The sequence below is a fragment of the Podarcis gaigeae genome, assembly GCF_964106915.1.
Source record: "Podarcis gaigeae genome assembly, chromosome: 8".
Taxonomy (NCBI): domain Eukaryota; kingdom Metazoa; phylum Chordata; class Lepidosauria; order Squamata; family Lacertidae; genus Podarcis; species Podarcis gaigeae.
Window position 1 is genome coordinate 50,182,444 of NC_139684.1, and position 25,336 is coordinate 50,207,779.

At 42.2% G+C, this 25,336-nt stretch overlaps 2 protein-coding genes and 1 long non-coding RNA gene across 8 annotated transcripts in view; 2 read left to right on the forward strand and 1 right to left on the reverse strand.

The window, feature by feature from the left end:
- CMIP (c-Maf inducing protein) overlaps window positions 1-2,393 on the forward strand; it is a 149,767-nt gene extending 147,374 nt beyond the window's left edge. For all 4 annotated transcript variants that reach the window (XM_083752134.1, XM_083752132.1, XM_083752133.1 and 1 more), the window contains one exon: window positions 88-2,393. In XM_083752134.1, the coding sequence (XP_083608260.1) occupies window positions 88-141 (54 nt within the window). In that variant the 3' untranslated portion in view covers window positions 142-2,393. The remainder of the gene's footprint in view (window positions 1-87) is intronic.
- LOC310850587 lies at window positions 1,656-6,526 on the reverse strand. Of its 2 annotated transcripts, none has more exons than XR_014567378.1 (2): window positions 6,232-6,526; window positions 1,656-2,297 (listed from the first exon to the last, which is right to left on the reverse strand). It is a non-coding gene; the product is annotated as an uncharacterized lncRNA (long non-coding RNA). The 2 variants fall into 2 exon arrangements; XR_014567379.1 differs by lacking the exon at window positions 6,232-6,526 and adding an exon at window positions 5,520-6,055.
- Window positions 6,527-20,002: 13,476 nt separating this feature from the next.
- Window positions 20,003-25,336, forward strand: part of PLCG2 (phospholipase C gamma 2) — a 67,604-nt gene continuing 62,270 nt past the window's right edge. Inside the window, exon 1 of one of the 2 annotated variants that reach the window (XM_083749883.1) lies at window positions 20,003-20,156. The gene's annotated coding sequence lies outside the window, so the exon portion shown is untranslated. Of the gene's footprint in view, window positions 20,190-25,336 lie in introns of both variants that reach the window. The other variant, XM_083749882.1, reaches the window with a different exon arrangement.

The following is a 25,336-nucleotide window of genomic DNA, read 5'->3' on the forward strand; positions in this document are numbered from 1 at the left end:
TACTGGGTTCTGGTGGAAATCTGAAAAGGACCGGCTCATTATTTATCTCTTTCTCTCTACCCACCCCACCCTTTTCTCTTTAATCAGGCTAAATTGCCCAACCTGAAGGAAGTGGATGTCCGCTACACAGAGGCATGGTGAAATCTCGTGGGCTGCATTCGTAGCATTTGACAAGGAGAGAGGGAGGGAGGGGGAAAGAGAATTTTTCGCAACAAAATAAAAGCAGAGAAATAAACTTTTGGCTTCTACCTATAGAGAGCAGCAAGTTCTGAGGACTTCGATTTTAGGAGTTGTGTTTGTGAGGTAGCAGAGTGTGGCTTTGCGTGTGGGAGGGGGAACTGAGCATGCCCCAGGCCCTGCCAAATTCTTTGAGCTTCGTCCTTTGAAATTCAACGTCATCTAAATGAAGGGGTTGGGGGTGGGGGAAGAAAGATTGCGCAGCCGGGGAGAAAAAGAAAAAAGGGAGGGGAAATCTGTTTCAATTTTCATTTGCTTTTTTGTGTTGTTGTTTTTAAAATGCCATATGGAAAGAAAAAAATATGGGGTTATACATCAGAGCTTTTTCTTGGATGGACCCTCAGTCTTTAGGTGCTTTACCATCTTTCCTGCTCTCTCTTTTTTAAAAAAAAAGTATGAGAAATCAAGAGAAGAAAAAAACATGATTTTCACCTCTCGTTCTGTTCTTACGATCGTTATGCAAAGTAATTTTGTTGTACATACAATTTACATAATGCACCTATTTAAAAAATGGTTCACAAATAACAGGTCTGGGACCTGTCTTTTATTTATGAATTGTTAATTCTTTTATCTTTTTCGTTTGTTTGTTTCATTCTGATTCGCATATAGACTGTATGAACTAGTTGGTCTTACTGTTTTTGTTTTTTAAAGAACAGAAAACCCTCTTTGAATAACTGTCTTTTAGTAAAGCTTACTGTATTACGTAGTCTCTGTCCAGCCCCATCACCCCACCGATTTCTGATTTACAAATCACTCAAAAGTTTCTTCAGATAAAATAAAAAATATGCATATGAATACATCTATATACACAAGAGCAAAAAGATGAGTGCGCAGTCAGGAAGAGGTTGTGAATATTACCTGATACATTTTCAAACTGTGCTGGGGTTAGGAAATTGGAGTGGTAAGGAAACTACCTTTTGTTGTAATTAAGAAAAACGTTAGTTTAAAAACTTAAGTTCAAGATTAGACTTAAGTTGAGCTGTCAACCATTTGTGTTAGATTTGCCAAGGCGTGCCTGTTCAGTTTTCTGTTTACGTCCTATATTTCAAGGGCATGTTCATCCTCACAGCCACCGTGTTGTGCATTTTTCTTTACTTTCACTCCTCCTCCCCTTCTCCCAGAGCTTCGCTTATGTTCCATGCATACAAAGATCACTTGCCATATTACTATTACTATTCTTATTATTTTCATGAGATGGGGGATTTTTCCAGCTGCTAAGCTGCTCCTCAAAATATGTATGACCACTATCCATATTCCTGATCTGCCTGCACCAGCCTTTGCCAATCCACTGCCCGCCAGATATTTGGGCCTGCAACTCTCATCAGCCCTAGGAGCTGGGGGCCAAAAACATCTGGAGGGCACTAGGATGATGAGGTGGGTCCTACACAAATGCTCAGAAAAATTATTATTATTATTAATATTTTATTTTTAAAAACCCTTATAAATAAGCTTTCTTTTATAAATATGCTTTTGGGTTATTTTCTCTCTCTTTCACAATAAGCATTCTTGGGATGGAGCAGCTTTTTAAAATAAAAAGAAAAGAAGCATTTTATGTGTTTTATCTTTTTTGAGTTTACTAGCAGATGTTTGTTCAGTTCTGGGGGCACCTGAAGAGATTTAACATCCAGGCAGTGTGCTTATACACACATATGTATGTATGTACATGTATATATACATATACTGTACATACATGCATGCATATTTTAAATGTATTCAATGGGAAGCGATGCTTTTGGCTGTTCTGGTTGTCTTTTTTTGTTTTTGTTTTTAAAAAATGTTGGTAGGGTAGCTTCTTCACACTTCAAGTCTCTGTCATCTCTCTGTTTCCCACTTTTTGTAAACACACACAAAACAACAACAACGGTTGGTTCAAGTCTTAATTCATGTAGGGTGCCAGGGGTTGTGTTTTGCTTTTGTTTTGTTTTGTTTCTGCCTTATATCCCAAGCTGTCTGATAAACTCAGTGAGGGAAAACGAAAGAAAACGGAGATGAAACTTACGCCAACGTTTTATCCTTAGCACTGTTGCTTCTACCGATGGTTTACTACTACTGTTCTGTAGCTGTGTAAAAAAAAAGAAAAAGAAAAAAAAGATGTGAAATAATTTCAGGCGCGTGGGTGGGGTGGGGATAAATAAACTGTAAGTGAATATCTTTTAGTGGCGTGCATTGTCCTTTCTTTTTGTGTAATTGCATTTTTTTTTCCTGGTACGGTTTGTGGGAATGTTACAAGATGGCTCGGAGAACAATTGGAAGGCTTATGCTACATGAGGGGATAGCGCATTGGATTAGCCTTGTAAATGCTCTGGGAGGGAAGCCGCTCGGAAACGGAACATGAACCAATCTGAGCTCCTTTGGTAGAGCTAGGCCAGCTTTTCAAGACCATAACGCTGGCCCATGTTTCCTGGACGGTAGGGGTAGGGAACCTTTTTCAGCTAAGACGTTTCATTCCCTTCTGGGAGCAACACACCTGTGGCAGGTAAGGCCAGGGGCAAATGCGGGCAGCATACAGATCGATACCGCTAACTTGACCTAACAACATCTCCCCCTTACACTTGCAAACAAAATTCACTGCACTCCACTGAATGCAACCAACCATCCCCTGGGCCCCCAACCTATCTCATCACCAATGAAAACTAATAAATGAATAGAAAGAGAACCTACCCACTAGACGCTGACACAAAAACGTTGCAGGGACACTATGCAAAAGAATGAAAGTTTGCTACCCGTCTTCTCTCTTCCCACCTCTCTTCTCCCCCAACCTTATACTGTCTGTTAACATTAGTGTCTCACATCAAATATAACTGATCTGTAGGAACTGAAAGCAGAGGCGCTATGTCCTTTTGTAACCCAATAAAATCTTAATAAAAACCATTTTTTTAAAAAAAAAGAATGGGAGCAACTGGAAGCCACATTCCCCCCCCCCCCATTCTGCCGAACTCTACCCTCTTGTAATGAAAGAGAGTGACAGAGTATGTGGAATTGGCATTATTCAGAGTGAGAAAGGGAGGTAGATTTTCATGTTTGCTACAGAACAGGTAATGTGTTTATGGAAAGGGTTCATAGGACTTCAGAGTTATCCTAATAGTACAATTAAACTATTGTGGTTCTCTTGATCATTGGTTTATGCACAAGAGACAGAATACTCGGGTGAGAACTTGTTTACAGTAAGTACCTTCTTTTCTAAATCTCTTTTAAAATTCTATTCCAAAGTACTTCTCTAGATATTTAATTTAATGCCCTATCTTTCATACTAGGAGTTCAAAGTGGCATAAACATGGCTCTCCCCCTCTCCATATTATCCTCATAACAACCCTGTGAGGCAGGTTAGGCTCAGAGTTATTATTATTGCTATATATTCATTTATAAATTTGCAAACCTATTCTGGAGGGAGGTCCTAAATGTGTTGAACAGAAGGCCATGATCAAGTACCAGCTGCTCAAGTGATTCAGTTCAAAAGGCAGTAGGAGACGCTGGAATAAGTTATTTACTTTGCCACCAAAACGCCCCGTGAATTTTGCCATCTAGATAAATGATATAGGGCCTGTCTCAGTGCATGAGTCTTAAAAATAACAGGAGAGAGATTCAGGTAGGTAGCCTGAGATGTGAACTTGTAAAGCATCACAAGGTCAATCATTAATTGTTCTGAAAACAAGGGGCAACACAAAACCTATATATAAGAGACCCAATAAGGAAAACAAAATGGCAAAAGTGACAGTTCTGTCATTGCACAATCTTGAGAGCAAGCTCAATTCTCTACCTGAAGATCCTTAAGGCAGCCAAGGCAGGAGCATCTACACAAAAAAGGGAAATAGTAGCCGGTTTGGGGAAACCCCAAGATGTGAAGAAGTAAAAAACAAACAAACAAAAACTTAAGGGGAGGAATTCCTAAGGAGGGAGAAAAACCCCAAACTACATTGTCAGCAGCTGCATAACTAGATGTGGGAAGGGAGAATGGGAATGGAATGGCGTGCCTTCAAAAAGGGTATGGCTGGCTGACTGGCTGGAACTCTGAACTTTTCCCACTCCCCTGCAAGCAGGCCAGATCTGCATCCGCCCTACCCCACACAGGGTCAATCATCTGACATTACAATGGTTAACGAGCCTCTTTCAGCATGCCTTAAGAGGGCTTTGCTCTGAGATCACAAAGGGGTTTGCATTGCAACCACTGCTAAGGTACATGTTATTTCCTCCCATTTTGGCAGGGGGTTCAAGACAATCCCCTTCTTTATTCTGGAGCTAGGGATGCTCCCACCACCCATCAGCTGATCGGAATCACTTTAAGCTCCCAATTGTTTTTCTTTAAGCTCGCAGTTGTTCCTTTGAAGCCATGCTAGTACCTGTCTCACACCTGACATCGCATATGACATCAGGTGTGGTGAGTGATTTGCCAAGAATGGCTTGGCAGGCCAAAGTCGGCCTGTGGGCCATCCTGGAACAGAAGGTGTCCTCAACTAGAGGACTGTTCTCTACAGAGTAGGTCAGAGTCAGCCAGCCACAGTGTGCCACTAATCTGCCCCTAGGAACAGTATAAAACGTCATGAACCATGTCTTTCTACTATATTTTGACTACCAACACAAAGGCATAGTTCTCTAGAGGTACAAAATATTATTTGATAATCAGGTGAGATTTGAAGGTGGTCTCTGCCACTAAACGGCACATTGCATTTGCACCCGTTCCCAGACAGAGCTCCTGCAGTGCTGCATTTGTAATCCACTGCTCTGTTCAGGATTCCCATAACCAGAGGTATTGTATGCAGTGATGCATGAGACTATCAGCTAAACTGTCCCTGCAAGGCTGCTGCTTGGACCGTCTCTATTTTCGAGCCAAACTATAACAAAGGGTGTAGGGGAGGAAGTCATACTTGAGGTTGCCACCACTTTTCTACCTCAGAGGCTGTGACATCACTGTTGCCATAACGACCACATTTTCACCTAGGGCCTAGGCCCCCTTGCTTGGCTGCCAAGAGAATGAATGTAAGTGACAAAGTAGACATTGCCCTCTGGTACAGATCGGGGCTTTCTTCCCATTTCCTGTATATGGACCTGAGTCAGAAAACCAAGTAACTCTATTCAAATGAATCCCAGTCCTTTGATGTGCTACTGAAACCCTTTCTCTGAGGATTTGAGCTTGCTTGGGGTTTCAAAAACCCCTGAAAGATTTGTTCATCTAGCATGAGGATTCATAAAGGCGGGCAGTTGCCCTGCTCCCTCCAGATGAACCATAATTCCTAGACTCTGAGCTTCCATTCAAAAGAAAAGCAAGTTTCTAGTATTTGTAAAACCTGAGATATGAGGCACTTCATTCTTCAGAGTGAGGCCTTGGCCTTCTGTTCTAAAGTTCTATCCTGATTGCACCACAGATGACAGCTTTCTAGGCCAGGAGTCTTGAGTACCCTGCTATCATTCTGCTCTATTGTTCTAATCTGGGGAATGCCTGAACAGTGAGATTTCAGTTTAGGGAAGTGAGTGAAGTGACTCTGATACAACCCGGCTGTCAAGCTTCAGGGTCTTCTTGCATGCATGGCTTTTCCTTGGAAGAAATCTCTCTCAAGTGACTCATAACAGAGATGCATCATATGCAGGGAGCAGGGGATGGTGGCGAAACAGACTGGGATTCTGTTGGCCTTGTTGACTCCTCAACTCTGACTCACCCCATCTAAGGAGACTAAAACATGTTAAGACTCAGCAAAGATAAGTTAGGTCACACAGCTGCAAGGAAAAATACTGTGTGTGTGTGTTGCAGCTTTCCTAGTGTTGGCAATGGCACTATTTGTAAACTGTTTTTTTCCTTCTTAAACCTCAGAAATCAATTTCTAGTTGTTCCTGTTTCACAGGAACATAGCATCTTTATTTCATAGCATCTTTATTTAGCTAGTTGCTACCTGTAGAAAACCAGTGGCTTTATATCCGCCCCTGTTTTTGTCTTCAGGCCCTGCCTTTTTAAAAATATTGTTAACATGAATTCCTAGAGTGGGCCCCCAGCTGGAGGTTTACCTGACGGTGGCTGCAGCCATTTCACTCCCTGCAGTATCCCAGAGCGCCTGACACAGCATCACTCCAGGGCCTTGTGAGAAATATAAGTGGCCCACCACATCTGGGCAAGTTCATAGCAAGGGATGCAGCGCAGGCTCCACTGCCAGCCAGCCCTGCTAGGACCCTGGGGTCCTGACAGCTACCCAAGTGCTCTGAGTGTTGACACTGGGCCTGCACACAGTAGTAGTTCTTTGGGGTTCCTTCTAGGGTAACCACTTACATGCTGGCAAAAAAAAGAGGACACACCTTTTCATCAAATTGTTGTATGCTAATTTATGTGTATAGTTGCACTTTTAGAAATGTAACAGAAAATGTCATAATGGGGAAGATGTTCAGTCCAGATGTTTATTGTTGATGGGCAAATTCAATCCCCCCGCTCCTAATTCTTTATCTTTAAACCAGACTTTGACTGAACAGCCCTTTTAATAGAAAATGCTTTCACATAGAGGACAGTCATCTGATAGCCCTTCAATAAAGGACTGTTCTTTGTAAAGCAGAGAACATGAACTCACCCTAGTTCAGTTCCCTTTCCTGTTCTTCACAGTTAAATGTTGGGGGCAGGAATTCACTGTGTCTCTAGATCACAGGTATATAAATGCAAATACAAGAAACTGAAGGCATTATTATGTGTTATTGTTAACTGGATTTCTTACCTGCCCTTCACCACAAGGTCCCAGGGTGGGTTACAACGAAGGATGTAAGAAGGCATGGATTTCTGTTCTGGCTCACGTTTGTTCCACACAGCGCTGTTTCCGCTCCAGTTCTAAAACGACAGAACTCGTCTCACTGTGGCAGAATTTTATGTAATTAATTGTGTTGTTATTATGTTATTCCACACTGTTAATTTCATCCGGAGTGGCTGGGGCAACCCAGTCATATGGGCAGGGTACAAATAATAAAATTATTATCATATTGCTTGTGGACCGATAACAACAATCCACTGATATCTGTTCCAGACAGGGGACAAATAAGAGAAAGTCAGCAATTTCTGCTCCCCTTTCTGTTTCCATCAGAATTATCAGACACCCCTAGTTACCTACCACAATGCAAAATGACAAATCTGAAATCAGTTCAACCAGTTAGTTCTGAAAAGTCTCAAGGGCCATACAGAGAGGCCTGGGGGTTACATCTGGCCCCAGGCCTAAGGTTCCCCATTGCTGTTCAAGAGGAAGGGCCATGCAGAGTTTACTGCTGGAGAAGGCCAAATTCTGCTGCCACCCTCTAATGCCATCCCTTGCGATGGAAAGGGAGCTACTAAAAAGAAGGTGGCATAAAACATGAGGCCTACTCAGAGTAGACCCATTAAGAAGAAGGAGTTTGGATTTGATATCCCGCTTTATCGAAGGAGTCTCAAAGCGGCTAACAATCTCCTTTTCCCTTCCTCCTCCACAACAAACACTCTGTGAGGTGAGTGAGGCTGAGAGACTTCAAAGAAGTGTGACTGGCCCGAGGTCACCCAGCAGCTGCATGTGGAGGAGCAGAGAAGCGAACCCGGTTCACTAGATTATGAGTCCACCACTCTTAACCACTACACCACACTGGCTTAATAGACTAGTTAATAGACATGACTAACTTAGGTTTATTAATTTCAATGGGCCTACTTTGAGTAGGATTTACAGTGGTACCTCGGGTTAAGTACTTAATTTGTTCCGGAGGTACATTTTTAACCTGAAACTGTTCTTAACCTGAAGCATCACTTTAGCTAATGGGGCCTCCTGCTGCCGCCCCGCCGCCTCTGCACGATTTCTGTTCTCATCCTGAAGCAAAGTTCTTAACCCGAGGTACTATTTCTGAGTTAGCGAAGTCTGTAACCTGAAGCAAATGTAACCTGAAGCATATGTACCCAAGGTACTACTGTAGTTGGTTACAACCCAGTGTTCTTGAGGAAGGCTCTAATACTTGCACTTCTGCAGAAACCTACGATTTAAACATCAAATGTGATCAATATTAATCTCATTTCTGCATTTTTTACATGCCGACTTTGCTGAATACAATTTTTAAAAGCCCTCTGGGTTGCATCACATCAATTTTTACTCAGAATAGACCCGTTAAAATTAATGGACAAATCATGACCATTAATTTCGGTGGGTCTGCTCTGAGTAGGACTAACCTTGGATGCAGCCCTCTGGACTCTCCATTTCCATTTCACAATCTCTGCTGCCCTCATTGGACAAGAATAGGTAATGACAATTCCCACTCTGCTCTTCCAAAAGCATGCTGAGGTGTAGACTGCCTTCAGAGAGAGTAGCAAGGTAGTGCAGCATGGACACAAGGGACAACAGGCTGTAATTTATTTCACAGCATTTCCTGGGGCAGTCTACACTAACCCATTGCCAAATAAATATACCAAGACAAATATACTAGATACATTTACTAGATAAATATATTAGATCACTCCCAAATTTCTTTATTTTTAGAGCAGGTCCAGAAAATGTCCCTGATATCAGTATCTGAAGAAGTGTGCATGCACACGAAAGCTCATACCAAGAACTAACTTAGTTGGTCTTTAAGGTGCTACTGGAAGGAATTTTTTTTGTCCTGATATCAGTGTTCATTAATTTATATTGCCAGCATAAGCTGCTTGCTCTCTTATTTCCTTAAGGGTGGGGCTAGAAGTTTACTGAGGGACATTCTGAGAAAGCAACTTCCAAATAATTGGTAATAGTAAAATCTCTTTCCTATTGTCCCTTTATGGATGTGTACAAATCCATAATAATTTCATTTATTTACCATTTTTTGCATTACTATTTTAAGCTGCTTCTTTTTTAAAAAAGAATAATAGCACAAACAAAAAATAAAATAGTATAAGTGTATTCTGGCTTTATGTCTGAAGAGGGCAGCAGAAGGCAGTTCATTTCAGTGAGAAATTTCTCATCCCTTGTGTTGTGAAGGGAATCCCATACAGGCTCCTCCCTAAACTTTCAGCCCTATAGGGAAAGATTATCCCCACACTCCAAACATATTTACTTCCGTGCCTTCTTTACAGCATGAGAAGGGATATTAGGGTGTAAGACGAGGGTGTAAGAGTCCAAGGTTAAAACAACCACCTGTGAATTTCCTGGGTGACCTTGTGCTTGTCAGTATTATATGTATTAAGGTTGTGAAGATAAAATGTGGAAGAGGAGAATCACAAATGCCACAAAAGGAAAACCAGGCACATGTATTAATTGCTTCAAGGCGGAACAGCTGGTCATGGGAAGGTAGCAACAAAAAACAAGCCAATTCTATTGGGTCTGGTGACTTAGCTGTCTGCTCTGAAATTTAATAGAGCTTACTCCCAGATACGTGGGGTTAGTATATTAATTGCATTTGTATCACCTTCCAAAACAGTTCACTGGGTGTCTCCCAAAGCAAAGCGAAACAGTTTAAACTTAATTAAAATCAAAACACAAGATTCAATTTAAAATGTTATTACAAGTATACTTCAGGTTAAGGCTTCTTCATGAAAATCCACTTTAGCATACACACACTGCGAACGGAATATGCATGTACTTAAAACCAGGGCAACATGGAAAGCGTTTGGGCTGTGCTTTTTAGTTTTAATATTTCAGAAATAAGAGGGGAGTGACGCTGCTGGGTGTGGGGTGAAATCCAAAGAAAGAAGTGATAGGGGAAGACAGGAAGAGATAAGAGTATTCTAGCCAGAAAACAAAGGAAAAGAAGGCGCGCGCACTCCTCCCTTGTCTCCCCCCCCCACCCAATACACACGAAATATAATAAAAACAAGGTTCCTACTGTGAGTGAGAGATCTCTCTTCTCCCCGCACTGCAGACCACAGGCAGAATGCATAGTTCTGATTGGCTAGTGAATGCAAGAAGCACACATGGTTCTGATTGGTATAAGGTGGGCTAATTGACAGAGAGGGCCATCAGGTTCCCTCCCCCCACCCCATGGCTTCCTTACAGGGAAAATGAGGGAGGGAAATGGGCAAAAGATTCCACCCCACAATCAAAGCCATTTATATAGGCCTGTCACCTGCTGGTGGTGGTTATTTTGACTGGAGAACTGGAGATGGGAAGAAGCATCTAGGAAGCCTCTCAGGCAATGGAAAATCTATTAATAATGACTGTGGGCGATAGGAGAAAGATTGGATTCCATTCCACGAAAATGTCAACCTACAGAAACTATTTGAAAGTATTTGCAAATCTCCTCCCCTTTAAGACTGCAGCTAGATCAAGCTTTTCCCACATTATAGTGTTGAGTTTGGGTAGGCCCAAGAGCTACCTGCAGGGACCCTGTGCACACCTGATGGTTTTCTGAGACCAGCACCAGGAAGGATCACCACCTCTCATGATGTGGGGAGAGTGATCCTGCTTGATGCTGGGCTTAGGTGTGCCCCAAAGTTCCTTGCATCAGCTGGTGTGAAGGGGGCACAATCCTGCTTAGCACTGTGGCCCCACTTTATGCAAAGGCAACCAGCTTGGGGAGCTGCACAAAGCAGCTTTGGCCATCCTCGTCCTCATGGTCAAGCCCCACCCTTACCTATATGACGTAAGGTGCATGGTGGAGGGCCATGGCTTGCCCAAAATGGCCTCATGAGCTAATTGGGAAGTTGTGCAGGCCAAGGCTGGCCCAGAGGTCAGCGGTTCCTCACCCCAAATTTACCTCAGGAGCTGAAGGCCGCTTGCCTTGACCAAAGCAGAAGACTGGTACTATTACTTCCCTTGATCTGGACACTATACTTTTGTTGATGCAGCCTAGAATAGCATTAGCTTTTTTTGCTGCTGCATCACACTGTTGGCTCATGTTAAGCTTGTGGTCTACCTAGCTCCTTTTGATAAGTCCTGCTAGTAAGCCAGATGTCCTCTATCTTATATTAGTGCAGCTGGTTCTTCCTACCTTAGTGTAGAAACTTACACTGGTGGTTAGCCTGAAAGAAAGCGCAGAAGTAGAAATAGCCGCTGAAGTACTGGTGTTAGTGGGCAACTTTGTTATTGTTGCGTTTGAAATTGGAAAAGTAAAAATAAATTTTGTTTGCCAGGTGATGCAATATGACAGTGATTAGTACAGCATTTCCTTTTTTAAAACGGGGATTTCTCAGCAAATTATAAATGTTGAGTTGAAAATCAGCAAGTAATTATTGTGTTACCATAGCTAAGTGTAAATTCCCATGGGCTTTACAACTTGGTCTTGACACTGATCTGCAACTTGTGAATGCCTATTAAAGTATATGCACAGGGTCTTGCTTTGGAGGTATTTTTTGTAGGGGTCTGTCAGTGAATTTTCACAAGTTACATTGGTTACAGGTAGTTTGCCAGAAAACCCTTTCACCACAGTTTCCATTACCAAAAGTTTGACACGTTCCCATGAAACAATAGCATTATATATATTACCACAGGTGCAAAAAACATGTTTGATTCACACTTTTAGAAAAAAAAACACGTATCCAAATTGCAGGTGAATTATTGAAGTTAAAAAACTGTTGCATGTGTCACAAACAAATAACAGTGTTAACTGGAGTTAAATAATATTAGCTAAAACACAAATTATTCTGCAAAGAACCTCCAAACATTACATTGGTCACTACAGAAAAAAAACCCCAATCAAATTTCTCCCCCAGCCCTGTTCCCCCCTCCATTTGAAATTGCTGCTTCTTTGGTTTGTATTTAATATTTTAACATTCTAAATTATTTTTATGGTTTTAGGTTTTCAAGCTGCCCAGTGAGCAGTGTTATTAGGCACCCATACAAATGGCATAAATAAATACATAAGATGTTTATGCCATACACAGATTGTGTCACGTTAAAACCTGATGTGTTTAAAGTGGCACTGTTATAAACTGGGTAACGAATTTGCAATGTTACTTGAACTTCCAGTAGACGGGGACAGTAATTTGGTATTCAAAACATGGACTCATTTCTTTATAAAATGTTTTTCATGAAGCGATATTTCCTCTAAGAATCTAGTGTGAAAATTTGATATTCAAATTTTCAACAAACACTACCTGTGTATGCAAGTGAAATACTCCACATCATTTAGCATTGTTCTTGCTTTCTTGTTGATGAATGATCTATGTAACTAAACAAATGAGCTCTGGGCTTACTGAAACACAGTTTGCATTGTGGAATACAGAGCCTTCACACAATCAGCCAAAGCATATATTTTTAACCTTTCCACTATATTTCCAGAAGCTCATTTTCAATGACAGTTGATTGATGATTATGGTTTTATTTACTTATAGACCATCTTTGAACACAAGTTTCCAAGGTGGTACATATGAAACAATTCATAAGATACACGTGTTAATACCAAAATAAGCAAACCAACATATCGTATTTTTCCATGTATAAGACTATTTTTTTTATTATAAGAAAATGTTAAAAATTGGGGGGTCGTCTTATACACGGATAGTGCAGAGGGGGGACTGGTGATTGGTGGCAGCAGTGAGGAGATTGTCAGCGGCGATTGGGCGGATGATTGGTGGGTGTGGCAAGACTTTCTGACAAATGGATGCTGCTGTGGCAATTGGGTGTGTGATTGGTTGCTGCGGCAAGGCCTGCTGACGATTGGCTGCTGCTGGTGGCGAGCAGGCAGATGATTGATGGCTTCAGCAAAGAGCATGCAGTCAGGTGGTGAGCAATTGTCAGCAATCCCCCCCCCCAAAAAAAACGCTCAACAACTCTGGGCAATCTCTCCCCCCAAAAATCAACAACTCTGGGCAGCAACTTAAGTGTCATATCATTTCTGTAGGCCTGAACAAAAGAAACAAATGTGTCCTCATCTGATGCCTAAAAACAACCAATGTGGGAAACAACTTTATCTTCATATGGAGAGAATTCAACTTCTGGGGTGCCACAATAGACAAGGCCCTGCTCTGAGGGGAAAGCAAATAGGCAGAGACAATGGTTAGGAAGAGGGTGTGGGAAAGGACTCGCTGTGATACTTGCCCAATGAAGCTCTTCTATATTCTGCACTCTTGGCAGAAGCAGCTTGTTGAGTGTGGCACAGCTGCTACACTAGCTTCTTGGCAGGAGGGGTGAGGTGCCAATCACCCTCTTGGATAGCAATGGTTACTCACCTGCCAGAAAGCTAGTGTAGAGGCTCTGCCCCACCCAGCAAGCCACTTCTGATTCTTGAGGAACATTTTGTTCCCCATATATTGGACCAGAAGTGTATTTCACCACACAATCCAACCCTCTTGGAAATTATCAAGCTGTAAAGCAAACATTTATCCTCCCCAGCAGCAGGGCTTTTTTCAGCCAGAATTCAGTTCTAGCATCTTTCAGGTGGGTGCCATTGCCATTATAAGAGTCTAAGGGAGGCCTTCATGGTGAGTTCCAGCATCTCTTTTACTAGAAAAATAGAACTGTCCAGCAATAAGTGATTCTCAGTTATGGAACACAAGGGCTTGCTGGCTATAGCAATGGGGCAGAAATTTGACTCAGTTTGCATTTAAAAGCAACACTACCTATTTCAAACTTTCTGAAACAAAATACAAACCAAAACAAAGCCATCCTTGGAAATTCATACTTCTCTTAATTTTGTAATGCAGCTTTTCAGCCCAGTAATATATACAAAAATGCATATTCCAGGGTAAAACGTTTGCAAAAAGGTATATGCTACGGAAAATGGCATAGAGGAAAAAAGGGGGATTGCTTTGCAAAACTGGATATATATTAGGGAGAAATTGCCCTAATATGCTGGAGTTTTCATAAGAACTTTTTTTTTTTAATCACAACAACTTGCGGAAATGTGGTGAAGATTAGAAAAATGAGAAACTGGGAAAAACCAAAATCAAAAGTTTCATCCACTCCTAGCTGGCTATGACGCTATTACCGTCTGAGTGGGTGGCAGGGCCCACGTGATAGCAATATAATATGATTGTGGCATCTCATGGCTGCTCAGAATAGGGCATTTGGCTAACTCATATTAGACATAACACAATGAGAGAGAAAAAGAGGAGAGAGTAGTCACAAACATATGGACTCTCTTGCTGTTTTTGGAAGCCTTTGGGTTAATTAATTACACATTTGTTCAAAACTGGTTGCGCTTCTAGAGGCAAATGGTTGAGGATGCCTCAGAGACCTCACCCAACCTACTGACTGACTGCTAGCTATCTCTTATCTAGATGCTGCATTGCATTTTCCCAGGTGCAAAACACTACATTTGGGGAAATGTGGGACTTTCCAGGCACTGTGGGGAATTGCCCAGCTATGCTAAAATTCCTCCCCTGCTTACCAGAATCAATTTGAATACCACTGCCACACATATATATGTGTGTCCTGTTTTTCCCTTCTACCCTTTATAGCATGGCTGAGGAACCTCTAGCCCTCCAGTTGTTGCTTCCCATCAGCCCAGCAAACATGGTCAGGGATGATGGGAGTTGTAGTTCAGTAACATCTGGAGGGCTTACAGCAGAGAACAAAAGTCCAGTAGTACTTTCAAGACTACAGCAAATGCACTGCCTATTAGGATCCCCAACCTGAGAAAGTGTTGTCCATTTTCTTTCAACCAAGGAAAGGAGACAATGTCAATATTTACGTCCAAATATTTATGTTAAACATGACTTTGTACAAATAAATATATATATATTTCAGTGTTCTTCACATTTTTAGTTACCCCTGAAAGGCAAATTCCTTTAAATTACAATGATGTGCAATTAAAACACGTTTCATGGCATTTATTTATATAAATGTGTGTATGAAATAAAATAATTAAAACTATGGTACATACAACATACAACATCTATTGTATGCCAATTAATACTTTCCCTGTTGACTGGAAATTCTAACCTATTGGGGTTAATAAATCTAACAGCTGGATGGCTAAACTGCAGTCCAGCTACACAATGTGATGCGATAATGGTCCTACACTGGTTGGTTGTTATTCTCACTCCCACACTCTTATTAGCAATTGGAACAAAGGTGGGAGTACAACTAGCTCAAGTGGGTGTCTTCCCATAAACCATGTGATCTAAAATTTGCTTCTTGGCATACTACTGTTTTTTGCAGAACCATGACCATTAGTGGTAACTGTAAGTTGCTTTGCTTAGGATACATACTTTTTTGAAGTTGTAGGTGCCAGACACCTATAACCCTAGCAAGTGCTACAATACAAACCAGGCTAACTTCCTGTTTAGAGGTAATCACCTGGGTGATGGGCCATGAAGAGAACAAAGGAAAGGTGATGAGCCATTAAGGAAACAAAGGAGAGGGGCTCTGTGTGAGACAGCCCACTCGCAATTCACAGGTAGTGAGGGATAAAAGCCAGAGTTTAAAGTTGGAAGTGTGTGTAATGTGACCTAGAAGTAAAACAGCAGGCTAGAAAGCCAGAGAGACAGACCACAATGTTTGATTTCTGTTTGAATTAAAGGCTGCGGCAATGGAATAACAAGACCCTTTGGGGGTGTTAATGCTGTGAACCCTTCCATCGTAGGCTCAGGTTGTATATATGTGTAAATAAACCATATATCATAAAGACACTGCAGTCTCTGCTGCTCCTCATTTCCAAAAGCGCTTGGGTAAGCGCTTGGAAAACCAGGGAGAGGTGGTGCTTAGATTTTCTGAAATGCCTTCCCTCTAACTGTGGTTCCAGGAATGTGATTGCAGAGAAGCAAGTGTGACAGCAGGGACCCCTTCTGAACCAAGCTTACACTAACAAGGAGTCACCTCCTAGGGTCTGCCCATGTGATCTCTTAGGCTCCGCCCAGGCACCCCACTAAATCTAGGTGCCACCAGCCTTCAGTGGGTGAGGGGTGTCACTTAGAAAGGTGTGTAGCCTGTGGGGAGCCTCAGGGGTCAGATAGAGAGGGTTAGGGCTACAATTACCCCTCCCTGCCTTAGAACAAACCTGCCCACCCTAGGAACCAAATATAGTTTTTCAAGCATATATTGCAGTGACCAGTGCTATTTTTCTAGAAAAAGAGGTACCAGAACTCACCATGAATGCCTCTCTTGTTCTCTTATAATGGCAATGGCACCCACGTGAGAGGTGCCGGAACTGAGTTCTGGTGAGTTTTAGCTGGGAAAAAAGCCCTGGTGGTCACTGATAACTCCACTGCTTTTTCATTGAGAAGGTCAAATGCTGTTAGGCTGCATTTAATTTAATGCCTCCAGTTCATGCCTTCTTGTTGTGTCTTGACCTAACATGGAGATAATAGCCTAAATAATACACTATTATGGAATGTGGGTTCTGTGTCTCCATTGCACATTAATGCACAGGTGATATTAAAGATATGTAAACTTTTTACTAGTCTTGCTCCTGCACACTGTTACTTTAAATAGTAGAAGTTTAGCAGGTGAAGCTTTTTCAGGCATGCAAATAAAGGGAGAGAACAAGATTCTTATGCTACAGAAGCACAGGGGCAGGAAAAAGTTGGGAACCCCATGTTAAACTGATCTACAAATTTTAAGTGCTAGTGAGGCTCAAAAATTGAATTGTTGTTGCCAGGTAGTTTCACAGCTGGACCTAAGATTTACTGCACATAGAAAACAGAGAGGTAGAAAAATTAAAGATTATTTAATATGCAACAGTCAGCATTTGCTTGCTTCATTCTTATGGGTGGAGAAATGAAATCAAGGTGTGACCCAGGAGTACTAACAAGATAGTGATCTTTTCCTGATCCCAGTCATCCAATAGGAGTGCCTTAAAACTATCAAGTATTTATTCTTCTCATTCTAAAATCACTTTATTTCACCATTGGGTATTAATGTTTTTATTATTGTTGTTTTAGAGAAGATCTAATATAACAGAATACACATTTACTGAATTCTTAATGTACACGGAGTATTTCTAAGCACACAAAATTAAAAATTAGCTGTCCAGAACTTTTGAATTGTTACTTAGGTCAGTTGCGCAACAATTATTTTTAAAAAAACATTTGAGCAATGAATAGTCCAATAACAAGAGGTAGGTAAATGTTCTGGTTAGTTTCGTAATTCAAATAGATTTTGTGCCAAAGGGTATTAAGCAAATTAACTGAAGATGATCTGATCCAGATTGGTTCATTGGTATAAGAAAATTGTAGGTTTGAAATAAAGTTAGTTCAGCGACTGTGACTTCCTGCGCAAAAGCTGGATTCCCAGAAGATAACCAAAACCTCTCTGGCAGATGCTTATCTTTCTCTTTAAAATATTTGAAATACCTTACGCAATCCCTTCCTTTTATTGTTTTATGAAATGTACATGCATGCTAAACTGATATTCCGGGTAGCTATGAACAACTTTTTCTTCATTCCTTGTCCACCGGGAAAGGAGATTTCAGTGATCCAAAATTCTTTCCCTTTTCTTTTGAGAAGCAGAAGTAAATCCCTCCTGGGTGTACATTTACTCAGTTTGTCTTTATTTCTTTCCTAAAAAACCTCCTTATCTCAACTCTTCTCAGAAGAACTGAAACACTCAGAAGCAAGGCTGTTTTCACATGAAATTATGGAACTATTCACACAAAAATTGCCACGATTAGTATGTCAGCACACAAAGTGATTTATAAAATAATATTTATCCCCTTTTCATCAGGCTTGTTCTTGTGCCCTCAACAGCATTCTGGCATAGCACAATGTAGCAGCTGCTGCTTTCCTCATCCTTTAAATCTAAGCATATCAAAAATTCTCAAGCTGAATATCTGCCTCTTGGATTGTTGTTCAAGGATACAAGACAGCTTAAAAAGGTTGGCAAATAAAGTTGCATGACAGGTAGAAATTCAGGAAGTGAAGCTTTCCCCAATCTTACATCCCCATGCCTGGTGTAATTGCACCCCTTTCCCAAAGGCAGCCAAACAGACCCAGGGGCAGAAAAACAACAAGGTAAGGCAGCCTAAGGGAAACCAGAGCAGTGGGGAAAAAGAGTCAAGACTGACCCAAGAAAAAGCATTCCCTCTCCGCTTCCACTTACAGAAGCCAATTGGACTAGCAGATGAATCTTACTTAATATGGACCTGGGCCATCATTTTTACTGCACCTGAGGGAGGCAGACTAATTTAGGAGGCACAGATTAACCTGTGTGGCACATAGTTCTGTCTTTGCTGCTCATTCACCACTCTGCCTGGGGCCTACTCACTGCTTGCTCAAACAAAGGCTGTAATGTAGCATTGGTGCTGCTGGTGTACATTATATGACTAGAATATAGCACATGCTTGTTGCCTGGAGTAGTCAATGGTCTGGGCCGGTAGATTTTCTGTATGCTTGCTCAGTTAGGGGCTGTGTTGTATTAGGTAAAAGGGATTAAATGAGACAGCCACCAGGCTAGGCCAGCAACAAATATTCATAGTTGTTGGGTGGGGTGCTGGCTCAGGAAAATGTGGTGGTGGTGGTGGTGGGGAGGTATGAAGGGTGGCCACTTCATCCCCAAAAAGGAACCACATCATCACCACCCCACCCAGGACAAATGAAGACAAATTTGCATGAAATGTGCCTGTTCTAATTTAAAAGTGTAGAAGCAGATTTGGAAATAATTACTATAATTTAAATAGAAATTTTTGTGCCTGCCCAGGAAAATAGCCTGGTGTTTTGCCATCACCCCACCCCCAGTACCTGCTGCCTTAGAGCGCCACGTCTGTCTACCAAATAAGAGTAGCTGCATGTACATGTCGAAAGTTATTTAATCGTAGTACATATTAATCAAATTGCTTTACTGCTGCTTCTCATCTAGCCTAGCAACTTTGCACACTGGAATACTGAAAGCTTAAATTGTGACTTAACAACTGAGTTCAATCCTGCTGCACATTTTTTTTCTTTGCCTACCAACAAAAAAGTGCTAGACAACTTTAAAAAGAAAAGAGTTTGGGGCTGAAATTTCAGGGAATTGGCCTGGAATTGTTCCAAGTCTAAGGGGGCTAACAGGCCTTCCTGTGGCAATAGCCCTACAGTGCTAAACTAAGCTGAGGCAGTTGCCTGAGGCATTTTTATTGATGTATTATTAATTTACATACTGCTTACATGCCAATATGATGTTGGTTTGGCCTCCTGTCAAGATATCATTGCCAGACGTACTATGAGGGATCCCAAGGTGGGGTCAGTGGTTTTCATCAGTGTTTGGATGCCAGACACCATTTTGAATTAAGATGCGGGACCAAAATGTAATTTTGGATTGACTCCATCCGATTTTGGGCACGATGGATCCAAACTCACAAATTGCATTACCCTATATATATATATATGCATATATGTAGTGGTGAGTGCCTAGATATTTTAGAAACAAAAATTTCCCCCCTCCTGTGTGTGTGTGACCTGCCTCTCATAGATCTGTCATAGCCCTCTCAATTTACCGGTAAGTTATATAAATATTCCATCCCTCTACCAGGTTCACACAGCTTATCTCCCATTCTGTATCTATCTGTCGATCGACCGATCTCTGAGCATCTGCATTGGATGTCACCCACCCTGTGTCCGGGTTTGTTTTAAATTCTTTCACCCACTTGCGTTTTCCCTCCCATACCCATACGGGAGACAGAGGAGACTGGCCACGTGAAGAACGTTTGCGTTTTGCACCTACACATCAGCGGACATACGAAGGAGAGGAAGGGAAACGCGGGTGTGCCTGCTTGCATATACGCACACACACATCTCTCTCTCTCGCTCTCTCTACACACACACACACACACACACACACACACACACACACACACAGAGAGAGAGAGAGAGAGAGAGAGAGAGAGAGAGAGAGAGAGACAAACGGCGCGCTCTTTCCTTCCTCTCATTCATTTACACACACGTTGCGCCCGGGCGTCTCCCTCCGCCCCCCGCCCCTCCGCCGCCGCTCTCTGGCTCCTCCGGGTCACGTGGCCCTGCCCTCCCCCGGCCAACCCTCCGCGCCTGCCTCCCTCCCGGGGCTTGAGAAGCAGAAGTGGGGAGCCTTCCTGGGGCAGCAGGCGGCGAGGAGCAGGGCGGGCCGCCAGCGACGACCGAGCGAGGGGGACGACTCCGGCTCCCCGCCTCTGGGACTGAGGCGCAGGTGAGGGGAGACGCCGAGAGAGAGAGAAGGAAGGTACCCCCGCACTTACTTACCCTCTCCTCCTCCTCCTCCAGCCCCACCGTGCGGAGCCCTCTTGCCTTCTCCTCGCCCTAGATTCGCCAGCTGCGGGCGGGTTGGGGCGGCGGTTCCTCACACCTCCTTGCCTTCCTGTCCCGCCTCACTTAGTTATATGGCAGGTATAAGAGGTGAGGGCGGGTTGAGGGATCCCCTCCATCCCAGCTGCGGGCTATCAGTTGGTTGGTTTCTTAAATACTCACTACTACTACCGTAAAGATACTGTCAGGGAGCCTTACAGCAAATGCAAAGAAGTTTTTGTTGTTTTTGTTTTTACGGAAATTTAGAGAGCGTGAAGCAACAGATTAAAAACTGGCCGCGATATCAAGGCTGTGTACGTGTTCCGTGGGGTTATTTCGAGTGCTTTCCTTCCAACCCGAGACAGGTTGTGGTTACTTCGACATCTTTTTTTCTCCTTCCTGCCGCTGACCCGTTGTTGCCCACTAAGTGATAGCGCTGGGGATCCGAAGTTGCCCGGAAAGACTCAGCCAGGGAAACTGGTTGGCGTGTCTCGGCTGTGTAGGGAACACGTTCTGCACATGCTCTACGGGCACTCACTTGACAGCCTTCCTATTACTGCAATTTATTCATTAGACTTATATCACATGCTTCCTCTCAAAGGACCCCAGGGCGGCATTCATCCTTAGACAAGTTGTGGCTGCTTTGCATCTTCTTCCTCTTCAGTTCACACCCCCACTCTTTTTTGTACTTCACTAGTTAGTGGATTAAAAAGGTGTTTAGTCTTAAATATGGCTGGAAATGCCCTTTAGCTTGACACCTGGCAAGGCTGGAGGGGAGCTAAGTTTATGCACATACTCTGGGGCACTGCCTCCCCCCCCTTCCCCACCTCCAGCTCTGATAGAAAGGAACTAACATTGCACATGCTCTTGGCCTCTGTTATATTAAGGTTCTGCACCTTCACCACTTCTCCAGTTTCTTGAGGTCTTCCTTGGAGACTTTGCTCAGGGTAGCTGAGGACTTTTATCTAGATGCGACTTATCTGTATAGCAGCACTTCGTTTTGTAGAAATCTTGCTAGCAGGCTCATTGGGCCACCTAACTACTTAGTCTCAGGTCCCTCCTTGCTTAGTCAGAATTTACTTTTTCTTTGCACAGACATTTTTAACAAGGAGATTGTTCCTGGAAGAGTGCTGCAGCTTATTTTATTTAGCTTTTTGTTATATATTTTTTCAACTTCTCATTACTTCACACTTTGCCATTTGCCTTTAGTGTCGTTGAACAGAAAGGCAACGCATAAATAGGTTTTGTAATAAATCAGTCTTCCTCTGGGGAGCCCTGACTCTTGACCCAGTGGACAACCTTGCTTTTGACAAACTGACTAAGGACTCTCTGCTTCATTTGCTGCCACCTCTGTCTCACTGAAGAGTCTGCTGCAAAAGAGGGAAGGAAACCAGCTGTCCACCCTCCCTCTCCCCCCCTTTACTTTCCCCCCAACAGAGAGGTGGGTGGGTTAGTAACAGCACCAATTTAAATGTAGAGTGAAGGAAGGAAAGGTAGTGGTGTGAACAAAGAGGTGAATCTGGGTTCAGAGAAAATGTGTGTGTGAACCTTGTAGGAAGGAAACATGTGTTTATCACTATTTCAAATGTATGAACATTGTTTTAAAATTGAAAAGCCAAGTCTCTGGTTTGCCCTTGAAAAGGAAGGGGTTTCTGTAGCCTCCCAAACTCCCTCAATTTATGTTGGGTTAGGGAAGGGGATTTGTCTGGGAGCAGCGGATGCTTCATACAGCAGAACAGAAGGAACAACTTCAGGTAGGGTATTTTTTGTTGTTGGTTCAGTATATGGTCATCTTCATAAATGATATTGGATGGAAAAAAGTGAGGAATGCTAAAAAAAAAAAAAGGATTATTTGCATTGTGAGGAAAAAGGAAAATTGATGACAAGCAGTGCAATCTTACGCATGTCTACTCCAAAGAAAGTCAGTCCTAATGAGTTCAGTGGGACTTTCCACCAAGTGTGTAGGATTACAGTATGTATAATATCAAATACACCAAGTATCTAAGAACTGCAGTGCTCTTTCATGGGGCTGCTTTGAGGCTGAAGCAACTGCCCATCTTCTTGTGCTCCCCACCTCCCTCTTTTACTACCTTTGATTAATAAACTATTAGAGTAGCTTTTATTCTGTCATAATCTCTAAGGCCAATCAAAGATGCCTGTTTTACCATATGTATGCCAGGTTCAAACAAGAAGGGGATTTGTAATTTTCTCTTCTTGCTGTTCTTTAGGTCTATTCTTTACATTTCCTAAAGCCTGATAAAGCAATGAAACTTTCTCCATCTTTTGGACAATTCGTTAGGGTACTTGTGTTAAGCAACTTCTTATGTTAGTAGTAGTACACTTTAAAAAATGTAGACTAAAACTGTGTGTTCTCAAATTGTGTCGCTCAACATGAATTCTCATGGGTTATAAAATCAGATAGATAAAGTGATCTTTCTGGACCATATTCTCTCTGTGTATGTTCATTATATGGTTTTGAGTTACTCAGAGCGGATAGCGGGTTTCAAACAATAGTGAAACTGGTTATAGATACTGTTTTATTTTCATTTATTTCACATGGTTGTTGTTGTGTGTATAAAGTTGCGTGTCCACAACAAGTCCAAGGACATAGAACATGCTGATCAGAAGAAAAGGAGTGCAAATGATGGTAACGAACCTTTATTTAATAAAATACAACTGGAGAGCTTCAGAAATTATTACACCTTACACATTGAAGGGCATGGCCAGATGGGAGCTTCCTGTGCTTTTGATTTCATGTTTTAGTGCCCAACTAAGCATATGTAAATAATTTCCTTTAAGGCAGTTGCAAGATGACAAAGAATATCTGATGGGTCATCCTGTAACACTGGTCCCAAGACTTTGGGATAGCAGCAATACATGACTGAACCCTTTGATGCTGAACTTCCCGTGCCAAGATGTGTTGTATGATTAATTTATTATATTGTAGCTAGGTAACCCACATGTACAAACCCTGGTGCTTTGATGTTCTAGGCTTGGTACAAATAAATATCAAGGACCTACCGGTAATTTTACATGGTACTACTAATTCATCTGAGTTACCTGTGGGCTTATGCATCATATCCAGTTTCACTGCTGATGTATAACTTCCAGCTGAGCTACTGGCTTTCAAATTGGTGTTTGGGCCTTGCATAGGTTAGAGGTTTCTGACTTGAGAGACAGGGGAGGCAGTTTAACTACACACACACACAAATCCTCTCAGTAAGGACTCAAGACAGTGTTCACTTGATGGTTTTTGCCAGCAAGAAGTGTGTACTAACCATACTTCCCTGGTTTTGACTTCTTACTTCTTTGGAAGTTCACATTATTTGTTTAGACTAATCTGATCCACACTTGCACAAGTTTGTTAATTGATCTGTCATCCTTTGCAGATAGTTAACTTTATTTGCAGGCTAGGCAGAGAAGATGGTTGTGTAACTCAGCTGTGGCCACTGAGAACTCTTCCAGTAATTATCTAGGGAAATCTCTCCCTAGCTGCATGATATTTCCAGGTTCCAATGTAAATTAGAGCAGACTGTAATAAAAGCCAATGTAGTATTCCAGTGGTGGATCAAACCTATTATATTTTACCTGCAGAATTTCAAGATTCATAATTTAGTTTGTCTCCTTTTGTCATGCACACTGAAGGGTTTTGAGAATGTTTCAGACAATAATATTCCTGACATTCATAGATCCAGAGGCTTTCCACATAACCACTGACTATTTTTACTTCTTGTTAAGTCTTAGCCACAGAAAATTCTATATTTTTATTCTGGCTGGCCTGTAATTGCTTCTCATTGTTCCATTTCTTGGTATTGCTGCCACTTCTTCAGTGCCTGTTAGTTTTATCTATTTTTTGATGCCATATTTTATTTTCAACTAAGAAATTCTGCACAAACAATTATGTGTTATATGCCCGGGGTTTAGAGTGCAGGCATCACTTCAGGTGCTGAATACATTTATCTGGCATGCTGTGCAAACAAATAGGCATAAAACCTCTGACTTTGAAGGATAAAGTCTGCTGTGTAGGAAACTGCCATAATGAGTAATTATGATTTGTTCCAGCAGCTCAGGACCAGGGAGGGCAGACTTCATGCTTGCTGGATCTACTTTTGTGTTTTACTGGGACTCAAAGATTCACCAACTGGAGTACGGTGCACAGGATATACACTAAAATAAAAATAAAGAAGAAGAATTAAGTGCTCTGAGCTGCTGCTGAATTCAGGGATCTGTTCTAAGTACCAGAACTGAGCTACCCTCACAGTCCTTCCACACAAAACTCTTATTATGGTTCCCTCAGGCTTTCTTCATTTTAGCAATCTAATTTGGACAAGGGCGCAGGGTTCATGTTAAACAGTTGAGAGTCAGAAATCCTTGCCTGTGTACTGCACATCATCTAGAGATCAACAGTACCAGTAGCCTCTGTTAAGATGGTGTTTGGTAATGCAGCATTTTTAAGCTCCCTGCAGGGAATTTGAGTGTAAGGATGTGGAACACTGTGAATAGCATTTGTTGAGGTTTGGTTCATATTTTCCTTTTCCACCAGTCAGCAAGGTGAAAATTAAAATGTCAAAATACCTCTCACTTTGTGCTTTGCAAGGCAATTAAAAAAGGTAGCAGTGCAACCCATCCTGGACCTGGAGGTGTGTTTCAACTACAACCCATTTGCTCATAGCTATTTTGGGGGCAAGATGGTTGAGAGGATGGTAGACAGCTTCTGGTGTACTTGGAGAAAAAGGATTATCTGGAGCATTTCAGTCTGGCTTTAGGCCTGAGTTTGTCACTGAAACTGGGAGACAGGGGTCAGGAATGTAGCCCTGTTAATTCTCCTTGAACTCTGTTGCTTTGGTTATATTTGATGATGGTATCTTCCTAGAATGCTTCTGTCAGCTGGGAGTGGGAGTCATGGAGCTATGGTGGCTCTGCTTTCACTCTTCCATATAGGGTCATTTCCGGAGACTAGCATCGGGAGACCCCCTGATTGGCCCCTTGGCAGTTATGCTGCAGGAATCCTGCAGGGCTCCATCTTGACCTCTGAGTTTCTTAACATCTACATGAAACCTCTGGGTTAAGGTATTATTCCATAAA